The sequence below is a fragment of the Dermacentor andersoni genome, chromosome 1 (genome assembly GCF_023375885.2).
Source record: "Dermacentor andersoni chromosome 1, qqDerAnde1_hic_scaffold, whole genome shotgun sequence".
Classification (NCBI taxonomy): domain Eukaryota; kingdom Metazoa; phylum Arthropoda; class Arachnida; order Ixodida; family Ixodidae; genus Dermacentor; species Dermacentor andersoni.
Window position 1 is genome coordinate 244974519 of NC_092814.1, and position 22728 is coordinate 244997246.

Here is a 22728-nt window from a genome sequence, read left to right on the forward strand (position 1 = left end):
TCGCTGATGAAGCTAGTGCCGATCATGACTGAGCCCTTTCGCCAGCTCGTAGTCGACACAGTAGGCCCACTTCCAGTAACAGCCTTGCGAGACCGTCATATGTTGACGGCGATGTGTCCCGCTACTAAGTTCCCCGAAGCAGTACTTAGTTCGGGGGAATAGTTAACGCGCTCCTCTCGATATTCGCGCGAGTTGGTTTTCCCGCCGAAGTACAGCCTGACCAAGGCACCGTGTTTACTAGGGCGCCAACTGCGACTTTTCTTGAACGATGTGGGGTAAGGCTCATTGACAGCTTAGTGTACCATCCACAGTGCGATTATGTAGAGAAGCTACACTCTATTATGAAGCAGACGTGAAGGGCGTTATGCTTCGAGAGGAAGACAGACTGGGAGCTGTGCTTGCCTGCTAACATGTTTGCATTGAGGACTGCGCCGCATGAAGCCTCCTCCTCTGTCATATAGGTATGTATATATATATATATATATATATATATATATATATATATATATATATATATATATATATATATATATATATATGATTGTCCTGTTTAAAATCTTGCCCACAAGCAAGTAATGCTTTGGAGCACTTGTGAATTTTTATACAGCCAGTAATTGATCAACACACATGTTACTTCGCCATAACATTTACCATGGTGTCCTCCGTCCCCGGCCCCGCCCCCAACTCAATTTCCGCTAAATTCGATATCGGTTGAGTTCAGGGTGACGGGATAAATTCTCTCTTCGCAAAACACATTCATAAAGCTCCGGATCGCTTGTATCCGTAATTTACTGCATATGCCATAATTATTCCCCTGTCTTTGAACTTTTCCTACACATTGCCCATATATATATATATAAGAGAGCGAGAGATTCCATAGTTCCACTACTTGATAACCCAACAAATTCATGCAGTAAGGCACGCCATCGTTGGGTGCGGCTGATATTACTTTATCCAGACCCATTCTCTCGCCCTTAGGTTAACTATAGCAAACAAATTTTTTTCTTCAAATATGAGTATACCCGCCGTGGTTGCTCAGTGGCTATGGTGTTGGGCTGCTGAGCACAAGGTCGCGGGATCTAATCCCGGCCACGGCGGCCGCATTTCGATGGGGGCGAAATGCGAAAACACCCGTGTACTTAGATTTAGGTGCACATTAAAGAACCCCAGGTGGTCGAAATTTCCAGAGTCCTCCACTACGGCGTGCCTCATAATCAGAAAGTGGTTTTGGCACGTAAAACCCCATAATTTAATTATTTAATCAAAAATGACTAGGCTGTCCCAAAAAGTGGGCGTGATGCAAGAAGCGAAACGTGAAATTTGTCTTAGCAGGAAGTGCCCAGCGCCAGCCTATTCCGCTATGCCAGCGCGTATGGCGCAGCCTGTTCATCGTCAGCTCTTCGCGGCGAGGCACGAAAGGCAATCCTCGCTGCCCAGACAGGGGATACGTAAAAAAAGAAAAGCATTGCTTACGTGGCTACAATGCTTTCAGACATAAAAATTTGGCCGCAGCTGTTGTTTTGTTGGATTTTCCAGTGTGTGGATAAAAAAAATGCGCATATAAAGCGGCCACTTTCTAAGATGGGGGAAGGGAGCCAATAGCACACTTTGTCCATCCACTACTGACAATGGGGAAGGGGGGTGGTAAGGGCCTCTCCCTGCCCCCCTCCCCCTGGTATATACGCCTATAAGTCCTATAGCTGGAAGGACACTATTCAGCGTTCGCTCACGTGCGAACACCTTTCTTATACAGTAATTCTTTTCTTACTGTCTTACATTTTATTGCGTTTTGATTTTTTTTTCACAGACCATTACTAAAGGGTGTTTTGAGTAAAGTGGGTGCTAAATGGGTATAGCGATGTGTGTATATTTCGAAAACACTATCTGAATGCCTTTAAGGGTCTTAAATTGTTAAATGTGTACGGTCCTTCCTGGGTTTTTGGCACTCCGTTACAATTTGCCGAGTCGTCTCCGGACCTTTGCAGGAACATACACTTGCCTGACACATGATAGCACGTGCATTGTTTTTAAAGTTTGCCCTGAGCGCCCACATTTTGTCTGCAGGATACATATGCAGTTATAATGATGATGATTAACCTTTGGATGCAGCACACGATTAAGCAGCATCAAACTTGTAATAGTAGAGAGAGACAGGCAACACTGTTCTTATATCGCAGTGAGTACCAGCGGCTTTTCAGTACACTCTATAGTAGAATAGCAAGAGCTTGGTGGCGCAACCCACCGCCCCGTTCCAAAGGAGACGCTCATAACATCCATCCACCCAATTGGCATCAGTAGGGCGAGCTATACGATTGGCTGCCCAGGGCGCGTCATCGTTAATTTTTCAAACTTTATGGTGAGCAAATGTTGTTCGTAATAGTTGGAACGTGAGTTGATTTGTTTCTATAAAAAGAAAGTAACAGAAAGAGAATGCACAAGAAGAATTTTTCATCACACTTAAGCACTTCCGGCACACAGCAAGTGTCGTCTGCTTCTGTTACAACGTGCTTCGTTTTGACGAGAGCTCTGCGGTCAGTGTCGGTTTCAGTCTTTTCGCAAGCACCGTGATTCGCCTTTGTTGAGTTGTGGGCTGCAAACGTAGCGACTGGCAATAGCTGCGACAACGTTTCCCTCTGCAAGGCAGCAGACAAGCGGACTATTGGTATCCAATCGGCGAAAGGATTTGCGCATTTGCGGCTGCCACTTTACACCGCAGGATTACTACCACAATAGCGTTTCGCAAGTACGGTATTCGAGTAAACGCAAGCGAGGGGACAGGGCCTAGCCGCTTGACCATGCCATTTCACGGGATGAGCACAAGCACAAACATGAATGATCTGCACGATGCAGCTACCTTGTGGCACAGAGCTCATCCAAACACAGTAGCAGTAACGAAGTGTATTCTGATTTGGCGCTAGTGTAAATTTTTTCCACGAGCGTAATTGTTAGCATGCTGTTTTTGTAATGTTTAACATGTTTTACACTTGGTTAGAGCAATATTAGCTCTTTGTTTGGCTGGTTGAGTTCTGCGCCAACAGGTGGCTGGACCGTGTAGACCGATTAGGCCGCTGACGTACGTCTACGCTAAAGTTGCTTCATCAGCTTCAGTTTATGCCTCCACCCATCCGTCGGAACGCCCAGCTAGCCTGTCGCTACCGGAATACCAGACACGTTCGGCGCTGCGACAAAATGCTCGCAACGCATGCTGCTTCGATAGTTCTCGTTTGGGGTCGACTGCCAAGCAGCTGACGGAGAGGTTGGAGAGGCTTCGCACGCTCGATCCTACAGACCAGAAGTAGATAAAACGATGTGCCATCATGACGCAGAGCCAGTGAAGGCGGAGCTTAGCCCCAATCACTCGGTGAACGAGTTGAGGAGAAAATGCATGACTATGGAGGAGGGTAACTTGTAATCGTCCATAGCTCTCCTAATACGAGCTGCTTCACACAAATTCTGGTACAAATGCTTAACTTTAGCCTACGCATCTACAAAATTTGTGTGTTAGGCTGGCGCTGTAGCGTTACGTGCTTTATCAAACTTCAGAAGAGCAAGAAGAAGGAACTACTGCACGATACTACGTACATGCTCTATGCTTAGAACCTTTAAAGCACATAGAAAATGTGGCAAGCCTACTAATAAACTTAAGTGGGGCTTGCATTAAAATGCGTCACGATTGTCCTTCTACTGGTGCTTTCTTCTGGGAAGACTGATCGGGCCGATGTTTACCGGACCACTGGTTACATGCCTTGTGCATTACATGGCCTGCCCAGCTGAATTATTTTCTCTTAATGACAAATAGAATATCGGATTTCCTCGTTTGCATCCACACTGCTCTCTTCCTGTCTCTTGCTGTTGCATATAACATCTTTCGTTCAGTCGTTCTAAGCGCTGTCAATATGTAGATGCAACTTACTGTTTTGCTACGGCTGTTTGGCTTCTTGTACATGCAGCTCTTCACAGAATCAAGTCTGCATTACATTGCAGAACTTACGAACAGATGATATCTAACATCAGGGAAGTGCCCCGCCATGCTCTGGAAGGAGGGCACAACATTATATTTCAATGGATTCCTGCTCACTGTGACATCATCGGCAACAACCTAGCTGACAAGGCTGCCCTGTTTGCCCACGAAGATACCCAGACGCGTCCAACACCTTTGGCGAGGTCGGACACGGCCAGGGAACTTCGCCTACTCGCATGCAAAAAGTCACAAGATCTCTGGAGTTCAAATACCTTGAATTGCTGACAGCATAAACGGGACCCCCGCTACGGCTACAACTGCCATCTAGCCTTTCTCGCGGCGAAACAACCTTGCTGTGCCGCTTGTGGCTGTAAGTGGTGTTCACGAACGCATACTCCTATCGTTCAGGAATGGCCGAGAGCCCGATGTGCGACTCCTATGGGTGCGAGGAAACCATCGAGCACCTATTGTGTACCTGCCCTCGCTACAATGTACCACGCCTCTCTCTGCGGGCAACTTTACACCGACTCGACTCAAGACCGTTCACCGAGTCAAAGATACTCGGACCGTGGCCACACCCATCACTGGCACGAAAAGCGATTCGTGCACTAGTGCAGTACTTGAAGTACACCGGCTTAAGAGACCGTTTATAGTGTCCCTCCCACACGCACTCAGTGCTTACTATCTCCTTTTTTTCCTCTTTCTATTCCCCTTTCTCCACCTCCAGTGTAGGGCAGCAAACCGGGTGCTCTTCTGGTTGACCTCCCTGCCTTTCCTGTCCTTGCTTTCTCTCTCTCTCTCTTATATATTTGCAATGCGAGTCTTAAAGCCGTAAAGTTTAGCTGCACACATGTGCTTGGTTTATAATAACCTGCCAGTAACCTTATGCTGCTAGTGATGCAGAGTGCAATAGAAAGACAGCTGACTACTTCTATAACATATTTTGTTTACTACATAGACAGTTGAACTTCAAGTGGGTTGTCAATCAAATTTGATTTAGAGCTTTATTAAGCATTGCTAGTTTATGTGCATGCGCATTGAAATGTGTGTTTGAGGACATTTGAGAACAAAAACTTACTTGTGGTAGGAAAGGTTGCTGCTTCCTGGCTGTAGTCTGCTGTCGCAAAATGGGTAAGCGCAAAGCCATGCCATAACAGCTGCTGGCGCGCGCTTCAGAAGTATACGTCAATAATCAATTTAAGGAAGCATACTCGTAGGAGGCCACAAGTGTCCGAGCTAGCAACGCAGCAGATGTGCTTAAAGGTACTTGAAGACGTTCAACAATCGTGACAGCCGACGCAGCCTTTTGGAAGAGCGAGAGAGTTCGCAAGTGCCTGTCGTCTGCGTGAAACGTCTAGCGTTCGCAGCGAGCAGGCGTTGTAGCAATGACACTTCTAGCATTCCTCTCAAAGGCACAACACTTTCTCACAATACAAAATTTGTATTTGTATAGATACTTGATGAGTATTTTTATATAAGTACATGCACGGTTGTTGTTGCTGTTGTAAAAATAAATAAATAATTATTCACTGGCACTAAATCGGGAACAGAATTGCAGAACAATGCAAACCCTGGTGGTAAACGGTGCTTCAATCTCAAAGTCATACAATGTTTATGCAATATATTGTGCATTATATAAGATATAGCAGAAATAAAATTAGATTCTCCGCGAAAATATTTTAGTATAGCTTCGTTTACTGTGCTGCAAGCAAATGCCACAAGTCTAAAGATCGAAGTCAATCCGAAGCCTGTACTTCCCATCAATCCCAGGTAGGTTGAGGCATAGAGTTTCCTATTTTTGTAGAAAACTCTATGGTTTGAGGCAACGCTCAGAGAGCCCCTGTAGACACTAGCACCACATTTCCCTCTAGGGTATTTATTTAGAAACTCTATGCCATGCGAGATTTTCGGATCTCAGAGGCCATATGCCATTGTTGCGACTGTCTCCCAACTGCAGCGATAGGTGGCGCTGACATCTCGAAAGTTTTATTAGGCTTTAACTTTTTTGAAACGAGAAGCGATCTCAAAAACTACACAAGGTTATCCATAACACTTTGTCGTCGAAGCCGCCTGAGACTAAGCGAAAGCCATTTACACAATCATTTGCTACAATCGAGCGAAGTGAATTTTACAAAAGCAACGCCAAATTCAATTTGAAGCGGGCAGCGGGGCCCCCGCCATGTTTCACGCAAGGTACCCAAACCACACAAAGACACTAACGCTAAATCTGAGAAATAGCGTGCGTACGCTATACGCTATGGGTCGTTTAGCGTTCTGCACATGCATAGTACCGACCTGCTATATTATACGCAATGGTATAACGTACACTGAACTAAAACTGTCTAATGAGTAGATGATTCTCGGATGGTGGCACTAATGCGAGGCCCTTTGTATATGTGGGGCTGCTCGGAAGGACCTCGTAGTGGCCTGGTACTGCCCCGAATGAATGGTTGTGCTGTCTTTTAAGGATTACCGAATGTCAAACGAGCTCAGCAGCACGGATGAGTTCATTCGTGGGAGATCACTTTCGGAAATAGTTTCGCTTTTGCAAGACTTGGCTTGTTTCACTTAGACGACGAAAATAAGTGAACTCATTTCCGAATTGATTGCTTGAATAAAGGTGCCATTTATGTTTCCATTCATTTCACTCGCGGTGTTATTTTTTTATTTCATGGACTGAAAAGTCGACTCTCGTGTTACAATCATGGTCGCGTTACAGTCGAGCAAATATGGCAACCGAGTAGCGCCAGAATCAAATATGCTGAATAGTTTTCGAAAACAGACCGTTACGCACAATGTTCACATCCAAATATTTATAAAGTTAGCAAGTTTTTATTGTTGCATAGTACTGTATTGAGTTGTTTATTAAAAGCCCAAATAGAGCATTAGGGGGCACACAAGTTGTTTTTTCGCATGCACGACTTAGAGAATGATACCTAAGTGACGTAGCCTGCTCCACTACGCAAGTTTTCATGTTTTATGCCTGTACTATGCCCGTGGGGGTGGAAGTGTACCATACCCTTCCTCCAATTTTATGTTCAGTTGGGTGCAGTTGATGCTTTGAAATATTAGAAAAATATTCACATTAATGAGTACTGTCGATTCAATTCGAAGACCAAATCGAATAGCACACTATTCGATTCCTTATTCGAAAGTTTCGAATATTCGCACACCCCTACTTTCAGGGATTTTGCTGTTGTCAATTACACCTGCTTCAGAAACATGTTTACTAAACTTGCTCGAAGCAAGGACCCCTCTGGTATATATCATAGTACTCGCCGCGATGTATATATCATCTTGCACTGCCACAAGGCACTAGTGCGGCACAGGTACCACAACAAATTGAGATTACGCGACTTGCGACACTAGGCACGCGGAAGGACAGCGTGTGTGAGGCCGCACCAGCCATCTTGGTTTGCTGTTATCATTTGCGCCCACCGCCAATTACCTCCAAGCGACAGCACGTGGGCCACACATACGCTCAGTCGTGAGGAAGCTGTGTGCAGCCACAACCGGGCTGGAGGAAGAGACATGCACTCTCCTCCTGTAGCGCATACTTGATCACATGACCCTCAACAATGGGCGCGCGAGAAGACTGCACGCATGAAGCCACTATCCTTCTAGGCTCACACTCGCGCACTTAATTGCACCTACAGAATACAGCATGCAGGGTGCAATCTCGCTGCACTTGAACTTTATACAGAACATCACGTCAACGGCAAAAATTCGCCTGGAGCGTTTATATAGTTGAATGAATAAAATAAATGCTACTTGTGGGAAAGTTGTGAAGGTGCTGAAAGACAGGGAGGTTCAAGGTTTCAGAACTAATGCAGAAAAAGAAGTTCCAGAGATGCTGCGAAGCAAGAGGCAGCATGAAATGTTCGATTCCCACTGCCATCACTCATCACAGCACTCATACACTTGTAACAAGTGCTCATGGTCAGCGAAAGAGAGCTGTCCATGTTTGCCTGTGCATGCATGACACAATGTCTGTTAATTTAATTTGTAAGCGAATGTTCACTGCATTTTACACTGCCGATAAAACTACGAATTTACTCCATGTAGTTGTTTAGTTCTTTGCTAACAATATTATTACGATATGATTCCGCGAGAGACGAGCAGCCGCGAGAACGACGAAGAAGTTGGTCGGTGCCCTCGGCACGAGCGAGTGTCAGCCTGGCTGCCTGGCTCCAGTGTAAATAGCGTGTAAATAGCATCTCTCGTCTGTGTCTTTCCACATGTAACATTTCTGGTGGAGGTCAGCGATCCCCGTCCTCACCACGGAACTCCGAAGTGGTCGGCACACCGAGCTTGTCACCATGCCTCCCGGTGACGAACCCGCCTCCGCAACGGCTTCGGCTTATCCGACTGCTCCAGTCGTCACGGTTGCCCCACATCGTGACCCAGGTGTGTTCTCTGGCCTGGAGGGACAGGATGTCGACGACTGGATCAAGCTTTATGAACATGCCAGTGCTAATAACAGGTGGGACCCTACGATTATGCTCGCCAATGTCATCTTTTATCTCGGCGGCACCCCACGCGTGTGGCACCAAACACATGATGACGAAATAACCAGTTGGGACAGTTTCAAAGAAAAACTGCGGGAACTGTTCGGCGACCCCATTGCGCGCAAGGCTGCCGCGAGAAAGGCTCTTGCATCTCGTGTTCAGTCACCTACAGAGCCATACGTTTCCTACATCCTCGACGTCCTGGCTCTATGCCGTAAAGCTGACGATCATATGTCCGAAGGAGATAAAGTGGCACATGTGCTAAAAGGCATCGCCGACGACGCTTTCAATCTGCTTGTTTTCGGCAACGTGTCGACTATCGATGCCATTATAAAAGAATGCCGTCGCCTTGAACAGGCTAAGAGCCGCCGTATCTCAAACCACATTGCGCGCCTACCCAACACTGCTGCTACGTCGACATGTGAGGGTCGACCACGTCAGACCACCACCTGTGACGACGTCACCCGCATTGTTCGCCGCGAACTCGAGGCCGCCTCTTTGCCAGCCTTCTCCACGCCGCATCCCGATCCGCCAGCAACCACCATTGCGATGATTCAGGCTGTCGTCAGACAGGAATTTGAAAACATGGGTCTGAACACCGTGTGTTCCACGTCTCGACCCAGCGTTCCCCAGTTATCTAGCGGCCCTCCTCGTCCCCGGCAGTCCTTTTCTGCCACATCTCGCCGCAACCCGTCTGAATGGTGTACACCTGATGACAGGCCGATCTGCTTCCACTGCTGTCGCATCGGCCACGTCGCCCGTCACTGCCGCAACCGATGGCCACCACCTCCTCGGACTTACGCCCCCACTTATTCCCGCACCTTTGGACCTTCTGTACCCTATGCCACCCGCCATGAACCTACTACTGCTGATGTCCCTGCTCCGAACCTCCGCTACAGCCGCTCGCCCTCACCTCGACGCCACCAGTCTCGTTCGCCCCAACCCCGCCGCTTTTCTTCGCCGTCTATCGCCTCCCGCACCCAGCCGGAAAACTAGGCACTGCAGCTTCTGGAGGTGAAGCTGCGTTGTCGACGCTGCCCTCAAATCCTCTGCTCACGTTACCTACTAACCGAAACCTTCTTGACGTTGACGTTGACGGCTTTCCTGTCACGGCACTCATCGATACAGGAGCACATCTTTCTATTATGAGTGCTGCCTTCCGACGACGACTGAACAAGCTCCTCACCCCAGCGTCGGCACGCGTCGTCCGCGTTGCGGATGGCGGTACTGTGCCTATCATCGGCATGTGTACGGCACGTGTCAGCATCGCCGGCCGCCACACTCCTGTACTCTTCACTGTAATTGCTCATTGCCCCCACAACCTTATTCTCGGCCTCGATTTTCTCTCCGCCCATTCTGCCCTAATTGACTGCTCTTCCAGTACCCTTCGCCTCGAGTTGCCGATGCTCGCAGAACCTTCTGACGCACCCCACTGCCGCTTACGCTCCACCGGCTTTCTTCGCCTGCCGCCAAAGTCCATAGCCTACATTGAACTGTTGTCTTTCCCACCAGTTCCTGATGGCGAGTACCTCGTCACTCCTCTGCCCGACATCCCAATACAGTATGACGTCACCGTGCCTCACAGTATAGTTACTATTACTGCGAACCACACTCGCATGCCTGTCAGTAACTTTGGATTGGCAAAGCAAATTCTACCGCAAGGTATTTGCCTTGCCATCATTGATTGTCTCGGCGACCAATACGTGGCAGCGTTATCGACCAATGGTTCTCGCGACCTTAGCATGCCCATCGTTTCCGGTAATGTTTGGTAATGTTTCCGGTTGGTAATGCCATAATGTTTCCGGTAAAACTGCAACTTTTTTTCGTAAAGCTTGATGCAAAATTTGCAAAAATCATAGAACAAGCCCAAATGTGTAGATTATATAAAAATTTGGGAGAGTTTGCAGGTGTACAGTAAAAATTTGATATTATAATTTTTAATTAATTTCAGCTAATTAGCTAAGACAACACAAAAAACTATGGCAGAGACGATTGCCGATGTCAGCTTGTGTGACCTGCTGCATATCTCCATGCCATCCATAAATCACGAAACCTTATGGGCGCATCAGCAGACACATGAAGTGGCAATCTTGCTGCCATCCACAATGACAAATGATACAACAACATAGTATATCTTGTAATCACAGCACCCCAGTTGAAACCCCGTAGCAACCCTCATTATCCCTATTATCATAGCTGAAACTCTGTTGCAATGGTTATCCATCAAACAGCCGCGCTCGCAGAGTAGGTGTCTGTTTCACATGGGACGCTATCGATTTAAAGCTACTCCTTGTGGTCCCCTTGGCACTTCCATTCTTGGCCATACCAATATCGCATACACAGTGCCGAAGCCGTCTGTTCAGGCACCTACCCAGTGACCCAAGTTGTCTACTAGGTCAGAGAGCAGCCTGCAGCAAGTTGTCTATTCACGCACATACCCAGTGACCCATGTTGTCGGCTCGGCAAGACAGCAGCCAGAAGAGAGTGCATCGGCACCTCTTTGAGCAGATGTCACTGGCAAGCTGGGCTACGTCACTGAGCTGAGGGGAGCCAGCGTGCCATGGCCTGCTTCTGCAATGCACAACTGTGGCATTGGCAGCATGGAGAGCGATACTACAGCACTTGGATGCATCGTGTGGCTCAGCACCGGGCAGCTTACCTCTGAACAGCAACAATGTTCACAAATGCACTACATGATGTAATGCTATGATGTAATGAGCAGCCAATGCTAAACACTCACCTGCTGCTGTCGCCATTACCACTGCCAACAAAGCATGAAACTGCTGGGAGACATACTGTACATTCTTTAATTTCATTCAAAACATCTGGCACAAAGACTCAGTACAATGCAATAATTACTGCACACACATGGAGACAGAACAAAGTCATCACGAGAACATGGCTACATTTAACGAAAAATGCAATAGCTTTTTACAAAACAGAAACATAACAAATATTTTAGCAACAACATTTATAGGTCTTCTGTTGGATCTACAACAGCTACTGCAAAGCTGCAGCCCAATTCTTACGTGGAGAAGGGAGAGCAATGGTTCTCGGCTAAATGAGATGCAGCATACTCCACATTTGAACACTGTGTTTGCCAGAATAAGTAACGTCAATTAGGGCCTTAGGCTTGTGTTGGCCTTTTGTCAAACTGCACCACAACAGGAAGCACTCTGGAGACCATGAGCAAGCAACTTGATTGCCGAGAACCATTATGGGGTTCATTGCAACAATACCGAGAACCATTATGGAATTCATTGAGGAGTTTTACACTGAATGAACTCAGTGGCCATTGAGACATTTGCCTAATGTAGGCTACTAACTTGAGGTCACCTTCCCCACAGCGCACATATTTGTAGCGGTGGGCGAATATTCAAAGTTTCGAAAGTGAATCAAATATTACACACTAACTATTCGTATTTGAAAATGAACCATTCACTACTTTCTAATAATCAAAACTAATGAAATAGTTTGCAACAACTGCCTGTTTAAGTCTGGTTACTGTTCTTTGTCGGATAAACAAAGTACTGCAAATTATGGGACGTGAAACAATGATAAAATTTTTCGAAAGAATGCATAAACAAAATGGGTAATGCAAGATTTGAAGCGAACACCCCAACCTGCAATTTTTGTTTGTAGTCTGTCATTTAGTCTTTTTGGCAGTTCCAGTCATGTAGCAGTTTTATGTTTTACGGTAGAACGAGCTATGTTTTCTTTACAACAAATCCTTTTGCACGTGCCTGTGGCAAACAAGCCCTTCAGGAGCATTTTTTTTTCTTTTTCCACAATATCTGATTTCTTTCGGTGACCATTTATTTAGTATTTTTGGAAAACTGCTCATACAGCAGCAATTTATTAATGGAAAGCTTGTCTGCAACCAGGCTCTAAAGATGTTGAGAGGCTACTCGTGCAGTTTCTTTAATGACAATAAGTGATCTTGTGTTTAAAACTGATGCTTCACTTGTGATCATCAGCTATGTTTAATTCTTTTTTTTTTGCTAGTCAATACAGTCATGGTACCTACTTATACCAAACTAAATGTTCCTGCTGTAATTTGTGCGCCTTGTGTTTGACTATTTAATATTCAATTTGCATTCAAAAAAGTTTATATTCGCCCACCTCTACATATTCGTTATAATTCATGAACAAGTGACACTTTCTTTCAATTGTCTGAGCTCAAAAAGTTGGAAAAATCCTGTCACCAAAACGCAGGCCTTTTACCTTGTGCAAATTCTCTTCAACAAGCTTTGAACATGCCAATTCTTAGTGCGTTTCCCTACCGCCATTAGCATCCAACCATGAAGTCTACATGGTAAACTGTGCTAAAGGGTCTTGTTTCTAAACTGCCACATATACTCACCTCTTTCGTGCACAGGTACTTCTCAAACCTGAGTTGTAACATTTCACCATGAAAGTGATCCAACAGCTGTCCTCTTGAATTACTACGAAGAATAATTCTTCACTAAATATATAGATGAATAAAAATTTACAGTTGATTTGGTGGATATCTCCCATGCCATGTGTCACTACATAGTACACCACAATGCTGCGAACGAGATAATCACTTTGAACAGACTGGTGCTATTAGAGTATATTAATGAATGCCTTAGAGCAAGGTGCTGAGATTTTTCAGAAATGCGATGCAGTAAGAATGCTACTATGAAAGCAATCAGTGCATCTACTTGCACTAAATATATGAACACCAAGGACCACACCATTTTGTCCACGCAATATACATAGTTGGGAGGGAATTCGAAGAGAAGATATAATAATGACCGCGAATTGACTGAAAGGGATCATGCAACAACGTTTTAAAACTACAGAATACTCAAAGTAATTATCTATACTGTGACTGGCACATTCATTTTGACATTGCCTTTTGGTTTCATTACTAACTTGTTGGTGCACAGTTAGTCTTGAACACATTTTGTAGTTGCTGCGGTATAGTCGGCACGAAGAAAGTGGTCAAGGACAAAAAAGGGGGAGGGCATGAACAAATAGTTAAACCCATGGCATTTGTTTGTGTCCCTGTCCGGCGCTCTTCACATCTAAGCACAGACTTGCTCAACAACAAGGTTTGCTAGACTACATTTTGTGGTGTAGTTTGTAGTGCCACCTTAGTCTTTAACACCTTCCTAATTAGGCCTTGCATTAGTAAAAGAAGAAACTGATGCTACATATAGACAGAAAACAAGCGCACAGGAAGGCACACACAAACAGCTGAGAAAGACACAGGACAGGCGCTTTTTCTCAGCAGTTTATGTGTGTCTTTCTGTGCGCTTATTTTCCGTCGATCTGCAATGCACCATCTAGCCCGTCCGCAGGTGTTGTTAAACTATGATACTACATACGAGCCCAGAACTTAGGAAGGGAGTTCAGCCAGCTGAGAGTCCTGGCATCATGCTCTGTCTGCAGAGCATCCCCGATGCTCAATTTTAGGTTACAGTTGAGCTCACTTATGACAATTTCAGTTATAATGAATGCTCAGTTATTACAAATGAAGATGGCAAAACGGTTATAATTTTCATACGGTCTATGGCAGCACGTCTCAGACAGAACAAGCAAGTTGCAGTTCTGAGCTCCTTTAGAGCGAACAGGGAAGTACCTCTCAGTGACCTATGAGAAGGCACCAACCTCCTTACATGCCCACTGCTTAGCAGGTTCCTCAGCTGTGCATTCCCCAGCACAAATGCAGAAGCAGTACCTCTCAAGTGTCAGCATGCAATAGAGTGCATGCTGTTTCCAATTAAGCACTCAACGTCCTGCTACGCCTGATGTTGTTTATGGCTGTAGAAATGAACAAGGCGGCTTGAATGGATGTTACCACACCATTGCATCACAACTGTTTTTGCAAGGCTGGGTTCCTGTCTGTGTCTGGAGCAAGAGATTTTGCAATTGCAGACCTCAGAAGCAATGTGGATTCGTCTGCAGATTTACAGCAATGGATCGTTGAAGCCCAGGTGAGTGCTGCTGACGTTGGTTGGAACAACTTTGTCGACATGGAAGACGAAGCCGATGTCACAAGTCATGCATGGATGAGGACATCGTCCGTGAGGTGAAAGGTTTTGTCAGCGATGAATCGGATAAAGAAAGTGAGGAGACTACGGAACCAATACCACCACGTGTAAGCGCATCAACCACAGTTGAGTACATTGCATCACTGATGAAGGAAAAACCAGTCACAAAACCCAATGTACAAGAATAGAGGTTCGCACCACAATGACTCACCACACCAGTCATTGTGGTGTGAACCTCTCTTCTTGTGCTTTGTGTTTTGTGACTGGTTTTTCCTTCACCAATGTACCAACTGGCCCGTATTTCAACCCTTCTGCAATGCATCACTGAAACAGCTCATATGCAGGAAAGCTCTCGGCAATGAGCACTTGTCAGTTTTGAGCAATCTGGAAGCTGTGATTATTAAGTAAGATATTAAGTAAGATAAGCTTGCTTTGCTTCTGAAGAAGCAAAGCAAGCTTGCCCATTACTTTGGAAAACAATAAATGTTTCTGCTATTTCGTTGGCTTATTCTGTGTATTCACTTATTACAAAATGCTCTGCAATAACAAATGCATCATGTGTGACCATGACGTTTGTTTTAAGTGAGCTCAAATGTAGTATGCTTGCCAGCCACAAAGTAATTGAAATAGGTATACCAGCTAAATCGAACAGTAGGGAGTTCATTTCCGATATTAAGATGTTAACAAGTTATTGGTCATCTGAAAAAATTTAAACTTGTCAAAATAAATGCACAAGTGACAGTATATGCTACCACAATGGACACAATGTAAAGAATGGTTGTATTCAAAGCTGCAATATACTATGCACTGTGTGAAACACTGGTTCATGTCAGTCATCACAGAAGAAAGAAAGGGCTTTCGGAACAGCAACGTAATGCTAGTCTGCATGGGATATCCTTATAACTCGCATTGGCAATATAATTTATGCAAAGTGTATTTCTCAGCTATGCAGTACTACACTATAGTGGTGTAGAAGCAACCAGTGCAAAAAAAAATTACCTTTTAGGAAGAATCAGCAAGTCCAAATACAATATTACCATGTTATATGTATGTTTTTCGACACTTTCGTTCATTTTATTTATTGTTTTGTACACAAATTCAGCACCAAGAAAATTTTATAGGAGAAAGAGAAACTTGTTGATAAGACTTTGTTGAGCTGGATGGTTTGCTTTGGTACTTAAGTGTACAGTTCTTGACGATGACAATGGCTTTGTTTCATAAGCAGCAACTTAAGTTTCACATGGTCAAGCAATTTTCATTGTTTTTTACCAAAAGTGCCGAAGTTAGCACGTGTGTTATACTATTGTTAACATCATTCAATGGAGAAATAGCTGCAGCTGCTTAAGCCTTTACATAGCTGGCAGCACAAACAAATGACTTCAATGCTCCAACAAGAACAGTGTCCCAGGCAGTAAAAATTTGAATGAGTACTATTTGCCACCCTGCAAAGTAAATAAATACATATAGGGCAGTAAAGAACAAAAGATGCCACAATAACAAAATTTTGGCTCATGAGCAGGCTGATCTAGGCTTTCTAACTCTCCATACAAAGGTATACCAATTATTGGCTTCAACAAGTGTTTACAACCTTTTTGCCATTAACACACTGTTTGAGATTCCTTTTCTCTTATGTGCGTGGATGTACATAATATATGTTAGTTTTGAAGTTGAGCAAAAATACAGCCGACATTACCAGCAAAAAATAACATTAGAAGGGGTGTCCTTCATAGGAACAAAAAAGGAGCTCATTCCATAATATAGGCCATAAGATGTCTGTCTTAAGAAAAGACAAAACATAAGACGTCATTCTCAAGAAAGAACAAAAGTTAAAAAAAGCTAGTGTCTTAAAGGGACATTAAAGAGAAGCACTGAATCAGTTTAGATTGAAAAAGCATTCTTGAAGAACTCTGCTTTTGCTGGTTTCAAAGTAACAGGCTGATCTGCTTTTGCTTGTTTCACAGTAACAGGCTGATTATTAGAAGAAAAATGATGATCAAAGTTTCATTTTTAAATTGTAAAGTATATTTCTGTATTTGGGCTGTTCTACTTTAGTAAAAATTCATGAAACCTCCCAAGTTCAGTCGTTGGGTCTTTTGGAATGCAAGGTAGTCTATTTTTACAGAAAAAATTTTAACTAGGCTCGAGCAGATGACTTCAAAATGCATGAGGTCCTAGTGATCTGGTGCAGAAACTTCAAGGCAGTGTCACCACCTGTCTTTCGTTTTTTCATCTTTTCTGCCTTACCACGCATCTTCTTGCAGCAAAAGTAGCTTTTTTGGTATTTTGGAGGGTAATTTACTAACACAGCACAAATAATTTTTCTTTTTAGTATCCCTTTAAGTGAGCAATGTTTCAGTTAGTATAAATGGTGCAGCACACTTCTCCATGTACTTACGTTCCTTCAAATTATGCTTCACAAGCCGCTGAGTGGGAGCGCAATTGGCAGTTTCATATGATTCATGCTGGTGTGAGAGTTAGCCCTAGAAACCAAGTGGATTTTCTAATTTTGAGATTATATAGATCATTTGAGATGATAAATATTAGAACCAGCAAGAGAGGTGATAACCTTCAGAGGAAAAATTCAAGGGTTCAGTATATTCTAGCTGATATATTGTCAGATATTCAGTTTAAGTACAAATACATAATGATCATCATTTCTCAGTTTCATGAAAGAATGTGAGTATCGTTATTTAAGTGCTCACCACCAAAATGTGATCGAGTATTTAATACAACAAATATTATACTCCTATACATAAGTGCTGATTTCGAATTAAGCAAGAATTAGCATTTTTTGTCCATTAAGGGGTACAAGGAAGGAAAAGATTATGGATTTTATGATCGCGTACATAAAAGCAGTGACTTCAAGCAAGTCCTTCAGAACACTCTGAGGATGTGTACACTTAAATTTTGTAGGACATTTCGTAGCTTCTGCAAAAGGTTTTTAGTAGGGGTGTGCAAATATTTGAAACGTTTGACTATTATCGAATGTTATATTCTTAATATTTATACGAATATTCAAATCAAATCGAATATATTGCAGGCTGTGCGGGTGCAGACACGGTTCTTAGAATTTGTTTCTATATAATGTAAGACTATTAGGGCGATTTTGTGCTGAATTTTGTGACGATTCCGTGCTGCTAGCGAAATTTTACCTGTAAAGTGCACTTAGCCACCAAACGTCTAAACGCGTCCACTCATATTTCAAATGTACAATTTTGCACAGAGGCTGCTCTATATCTTGACTATATGATACAAGGCTCTTTACACAGTCCAAAATTTCAATGCAGCTGGCCTTTAAGAACCAAAAAGTGCTCTCCAAATGTCAGTATCCATGAAGCAATTCCAAACAACTATTGTATCATACATATAGAGTAAGTAGAAGATGCTTTTGTCAATGCAAAGCCAGTATGGCTTAAGGCCAAGGAGATGTTGAGTACATTGCACTGATATAGAAGAATTTGCCTGTATGCAATATATACTCACAATAAAGAAAATGACAATGTTCCCTGTCATCGAGTTAATGAATCATTGTCATCAACCATGGAAATGCATTCTTTAAATTTAGAAGAAGCTCTCAAGTTTAGCAAAATTTTTCAAAAATTATCTTTCATGCAGACCGCAAAATATTTTCTCCTTTAGCACAAGTACAAAATATCTATGTGCTACATTGGTACCTGAGAAAGTTTCCCAGTTTGTTTAATGATAATCAGTAGTGAGACTCAGAATTTAAAAAAAAGCACTCCACTGCAACCCCTGGCTACTATGGCCACAGAGCCAGTAGTTGAAATATCTACTCAGACAGTGTTTCAGTACATGATACAGTTTGTTATCGTTCCCTTGCCAAGCAAAGGAAGTAATAAGTTTTCCTGCTCTATGAAGCTTTTCAGCGAACGCTACCAGCCTCTGGTGTTTTTGCCAACAGTCAGCCAAGGGCGACTAGAAACAAGATGACTTGGCTGTCACATTGAAAGATCGCTGACATAAAAATTAACAAGCCAACCTAAGGCCAAATTAAATAATAAGGAAAACTTAGCTGCTATTATAGTTGAACCTCGATTTCACAAACCAAGATATATAATGAGATATCAGATTTAATGAAGTAAACCTAAATTTTTTCTTGCTTATATCAGTATGTAACGGATATATGCTTATAACAAATATCGGATATAACAAGAATATTTTCAAGTCAGATGTAACTTCATTACAACAAAATTCAACTGTACCAATGAATAGAAAAATATTGACCTCATCAGTGTGAAGTGCCGTATGACCTATGATAAATGCCATGGTGAAAATATAGAAAGAAAGATGCATGTCATGCTCGGTGACAGTAAGTATGTCAGCGACACTTACAATGCAGTTTCTTTTTTTTCCTCGTAAGCCATTTTCGCCACAAAAACGCAACACATTGAGGAATGTTCGCAATATGGCCTCCAGTGCACAAAGAAGCCTAACAGTTCAGTCCTTGCTGCCAGGTGAGCAGAAGTGCCACTAAGCAGTGGCCATGTTACCACAGCCATTTCTGACACTGAGTAGGCCAGAGGCCCTTTGGCTATCCAGCTGGACCCCACAGAGGAGTGGACACCTTGAACCACCGAGGCATGCCATGTGGTGACTAGAGGAGTTGCTTGGGCCGTTCAGTACTGGAACCATCCCGTGTCAGAACTTCAGGCCGAGCTAACCAGCAAGCAACTGGAGAGTCGACGAGGAAGCCATTCTTTCTGGTCAGCAGGTGGACATTGCTATCCTCTGACACACCGACATCGAAGAACGACCCACGGCGCTCGAATTGCATGCAGCCATACTCGGCTGAAATAAAAATAAATGTGAACATTAGTCGACATTTATGCGCAGTACAGCAAAAATGAGGAAATCTTTAGAGGCTGGTAATGCCACCTGTCAAGTGTGCAAGTTTGCAGGGGCTGTATTCCAGATTGACCACTTTGTAGGTATAAATATCGAGTGGCTAAACTGGAGGAAGCAGACACGATAAAGGGCTCCATGTGCAGGCACACTATCTACCAGTGTTATTCTCATGACATGAAGCTGTTGTGTGAATTGACAAGGTGAGCACAATGTTTCCACCTTAGTGTATCTTACAGTAGAGCTAGTAAATGGGTTCTTTAGTAGCCAATATGCATTCTTGCAAATTACACAATTATTTTCGAGGCATAATTTTCGAAGACTTTAGCTGATTTTGAATGCTGTCTTAGTGAAACATTTGGAGTGCCTATCCTTAGTAATGCACACTGCGATAAAACCGCTGTTCACACAATTCTCTCAGCACATTTTAGTTGTAAAACATAGATTATTTTTTTGGCAAGGCATTTGACAAGCACTCTGGCATCAATGTAATCAACAGCTTTGTGCCTGCCTTCCTTGTATATTTGCAGCATTGCTATGATAATAACTGATGTTCGCAGACTTCAAGCTGTCTCATCATCTTACTCATCAAAAATATTATTGCATATTTTCCGTTGATTTACAGAAATTTAGAAGATTCTGGTGAACTTTAGATACTGTTTTAGCAGAATATCTGCAAGAAAAATGGCAACACTGGATATGCAGTATAAACATTCTAACATGTCCCTGCTCGGGGCCTTTGAGGTCAATAAAATATGAAATGAAATGAACAAATGCCTGTCGCTACACAGTGACACATCGTGTATCTTGCATCATCTGGAAACCAAAGCATAAACGAAACTAATCAATCTCGAATGTGTCTTGACTTGCTAGGTTCGTAGGCACTGAAATCGTAATTGGATGCAAAGATTCGTGCTTGAAATGTTAGAATATATATAATGAAGCATTGTTCAGCTTTCACGATGCCTTTGTCACTCAGAATGCATGAAGGCCCTATAACGGATTCAAGAGTTTTCATCTTGTAGTGTAATTATACCGTTAGCTAGGTCTGTTGAACTAGAAAATGTGGGGTCTTAAGATGGAATTGTTGGAAGCAGCACTCTTCAAGCTACATCATTTCACTTTACAACAAAAAGGAGTGTTATCACATACTGACACTAATATTAACTGTCATAACGAAGATAAAGAAAGGCATAAGTAGACAACTAATATAAGTAAATACTAAATAGATGCAACTCACAGTGTCATTACACAGAAAAATTAAATTGTGGGGTTTTACGTGCCAAAACCACAATCTGATTTTCCAAAAGCACTTCTTCTTGGGCAAGTTGTTGCTTAGATTTCCTAGGTATTAGTTGGTGCTTAGATTTCCTTCACTTTCTCCCTTTCTTCTGTCCCTTTTCCAGAAATGTATTTTGCGCCACAAAGTATACACAATCTGATTACGAGGCACACCATAGTGGAGGACTCCGGAAATTTGGACCACCCGGGGTTCTTTAACGTGCACCTAAATCTAAGTACATGGGTGTTTTCACATTTCGCTCCCATTGAAATGCGGCCGCCGAGGCCAGGATTCGATCCCGCGACCTCGTGCTTAGCAGCCCAACACCATAGCCACTAAGCAACCATGGCGGGTTGTGTCATTACACATAAAGTACTTAAACGTGTGTCTGTACTGATGAAAACGTTTTCCACTGCAATGACAGTTTTTGTTTTCAAGACTTGAATTGGGCTATGACCCCAAAAAACAATAGTAGCCTCACTTCACTGTGCAGTTGCCTTTTCTGAACATATAACCACTCCAGAAATAATATTTTGTGTTATTGATGGCATTAAATAAATGAAAGAGCATTCTTAGACAAAATAAATTTTGCAGAAACAAGCTAAGTGGAGGAATGTTTTCCTTTCATGAAAATATTCTTGTTGTTGAAAAGTCTGAAAATATATGTCCTATACATACGAGCTTCGCTGCCTTCACCGTCATCTGAATGGTCCTCAAGAAGGGGCTTCATCGAAGGCACTCCGCCATTGAGATTATAATAAGAACGATTCTGCACGCCACCGAGTACCAGGTAGGACTGAAAACAGAAGAAACATGTTTTTATTACAATGCTCGTTATAATAACAGCTTTGGTCATGGTGTGCACATTTGTGTACATCACTCGTTATTAGTTCAAATTACGTGCAGTTGTGACTATGAAGGCCCTACATTGAGCTATAACTAAATTGAACCCTCTGCTTGCCTAATCTGGCTTCATTTTCCTGCAATGCTCAGAATACTGTTAAACCTGACAACTTTACTGAAGGCACTGCTACATTTCATGGGAAGTTTGACATGGTGAATGGATAGCTTTTCCTTTCTCATGTTGTCACCAGCCACTGAAAATCTTCAGCTTGCACTTTGAGCCAGTAACTCAGCTCTTTTCAAGAAAATATACAGATGACTGCAATTATGCTAATTTTAGATTTACTTGCTCTGTAATTACAAGGATGCAATAAAATTGAACATTAAGCTATTGTACCATTAAATTTTTTCTCGGTGGAGTATGAACCACAGTTGCATAAAATGATGTAATGTCAACACTTTTGCTTACAGTCTACCACAGTTTATGACTGAAGGGGATAAACAGAGTACAAGCCCTTGTAAAGGAATGATTTTATTATTTTACATACCAGAATAAATATGAAGACTTTTTTGGACCATCACACATAATCTCTATTGAGCATAATCTTGTATTTGTCAGAACTAAGCCACGTGGCACAGTTTTCTAAGCAATATGAAATGCACCAATGTAAAAACACTGCGTGCTAAGTAAAGTTTGTTTTTTCCATTACGAGAAGATGACACTGTTCTCCACTCAAAGTTCAAAGTTAATTTTTTTTCACACTTCTTTCAAAGATGAGGTAAACCTGCAATTACATGACCTTTTACAATACGATGTTTATTATTCTCTGCTCTGCTCTGTACTGCTTGAGTTATGTGCTTTTCTAAACATAGTTTTCCTGTGTAGCACTTACTACATTATTCTTTTAAGAAAAGGGGAAAGGAGGGCGTAATGGGCCGTTGACTGGAAAAGCCTTTTTATGTAGGTTTTACCTAATGCAAGTGATTTTCACTTCAGTCTTCGCAGGTTTGGTTATCAACATTAAACATTTTTGCTGGTCACTAGTAGCAATAACATCAAGAATGCCAGCACATGGAAGGTGAGCATGGCTCTATAATACTTTATAACAGACCTTGTCTGAATACCAGACTTAGTACTGGTGAAATGGTTGCTTTACAGGCATTTTCGGCATGCTTTTCGGCATTGCAACTTTGCTTAAGCTACGGCAGCCAATGCAGCCAATGTTTAATGATAGATTTGAGGCTTTATAT

At 43.0% G+C, this 22728-nt stretch overlaps 2 protein-coding genes across 2 annotated transcripts in view; both read right to left on the reverse strand.

The window, feature by feature from the left end:
* Positions 1-5230, reverse strand: part of LOC126548009 (uncharacterized) — a 55225-nt gene extending 49995 nt beyond the window's left edge. Inside the window, exon 1 of the mRNA XM_055063593.1 lies at positions 5040-5230. Within this exon, the coding sequence (XP_054919568.1) occupies positions 5040-5108 (69 nt within the window). The 5' untranslated portion in view covers positions 5109-5230. The remainder of the gene's footprint in view (positions 1-5039) is intronic.
* A 10300-nt stretch (positions 5231-15530) lies between these two features.
* Positions 15531-22728, reverse strand: part of LOC126548022 (uncharacterized) — a 177250-nt gene continuing 170052 nt past the window's right edge. The window contains exons 25-26 of the mRNA XM_055063307.2: positions 21313-21430; positions 15531-19298 (exon numbers count right to left, since the gene is read on the reverse strand). Coding sequence (XP_054919282.1) covers positions 19105-19298; positions 21313-21430 — 312 coding nt within the window. The 3' untranslated portion in view covers positions 15531-19104. The remainder of the gene's footprint in view (positions 19299-21312; positions 21431-22728) is intronic.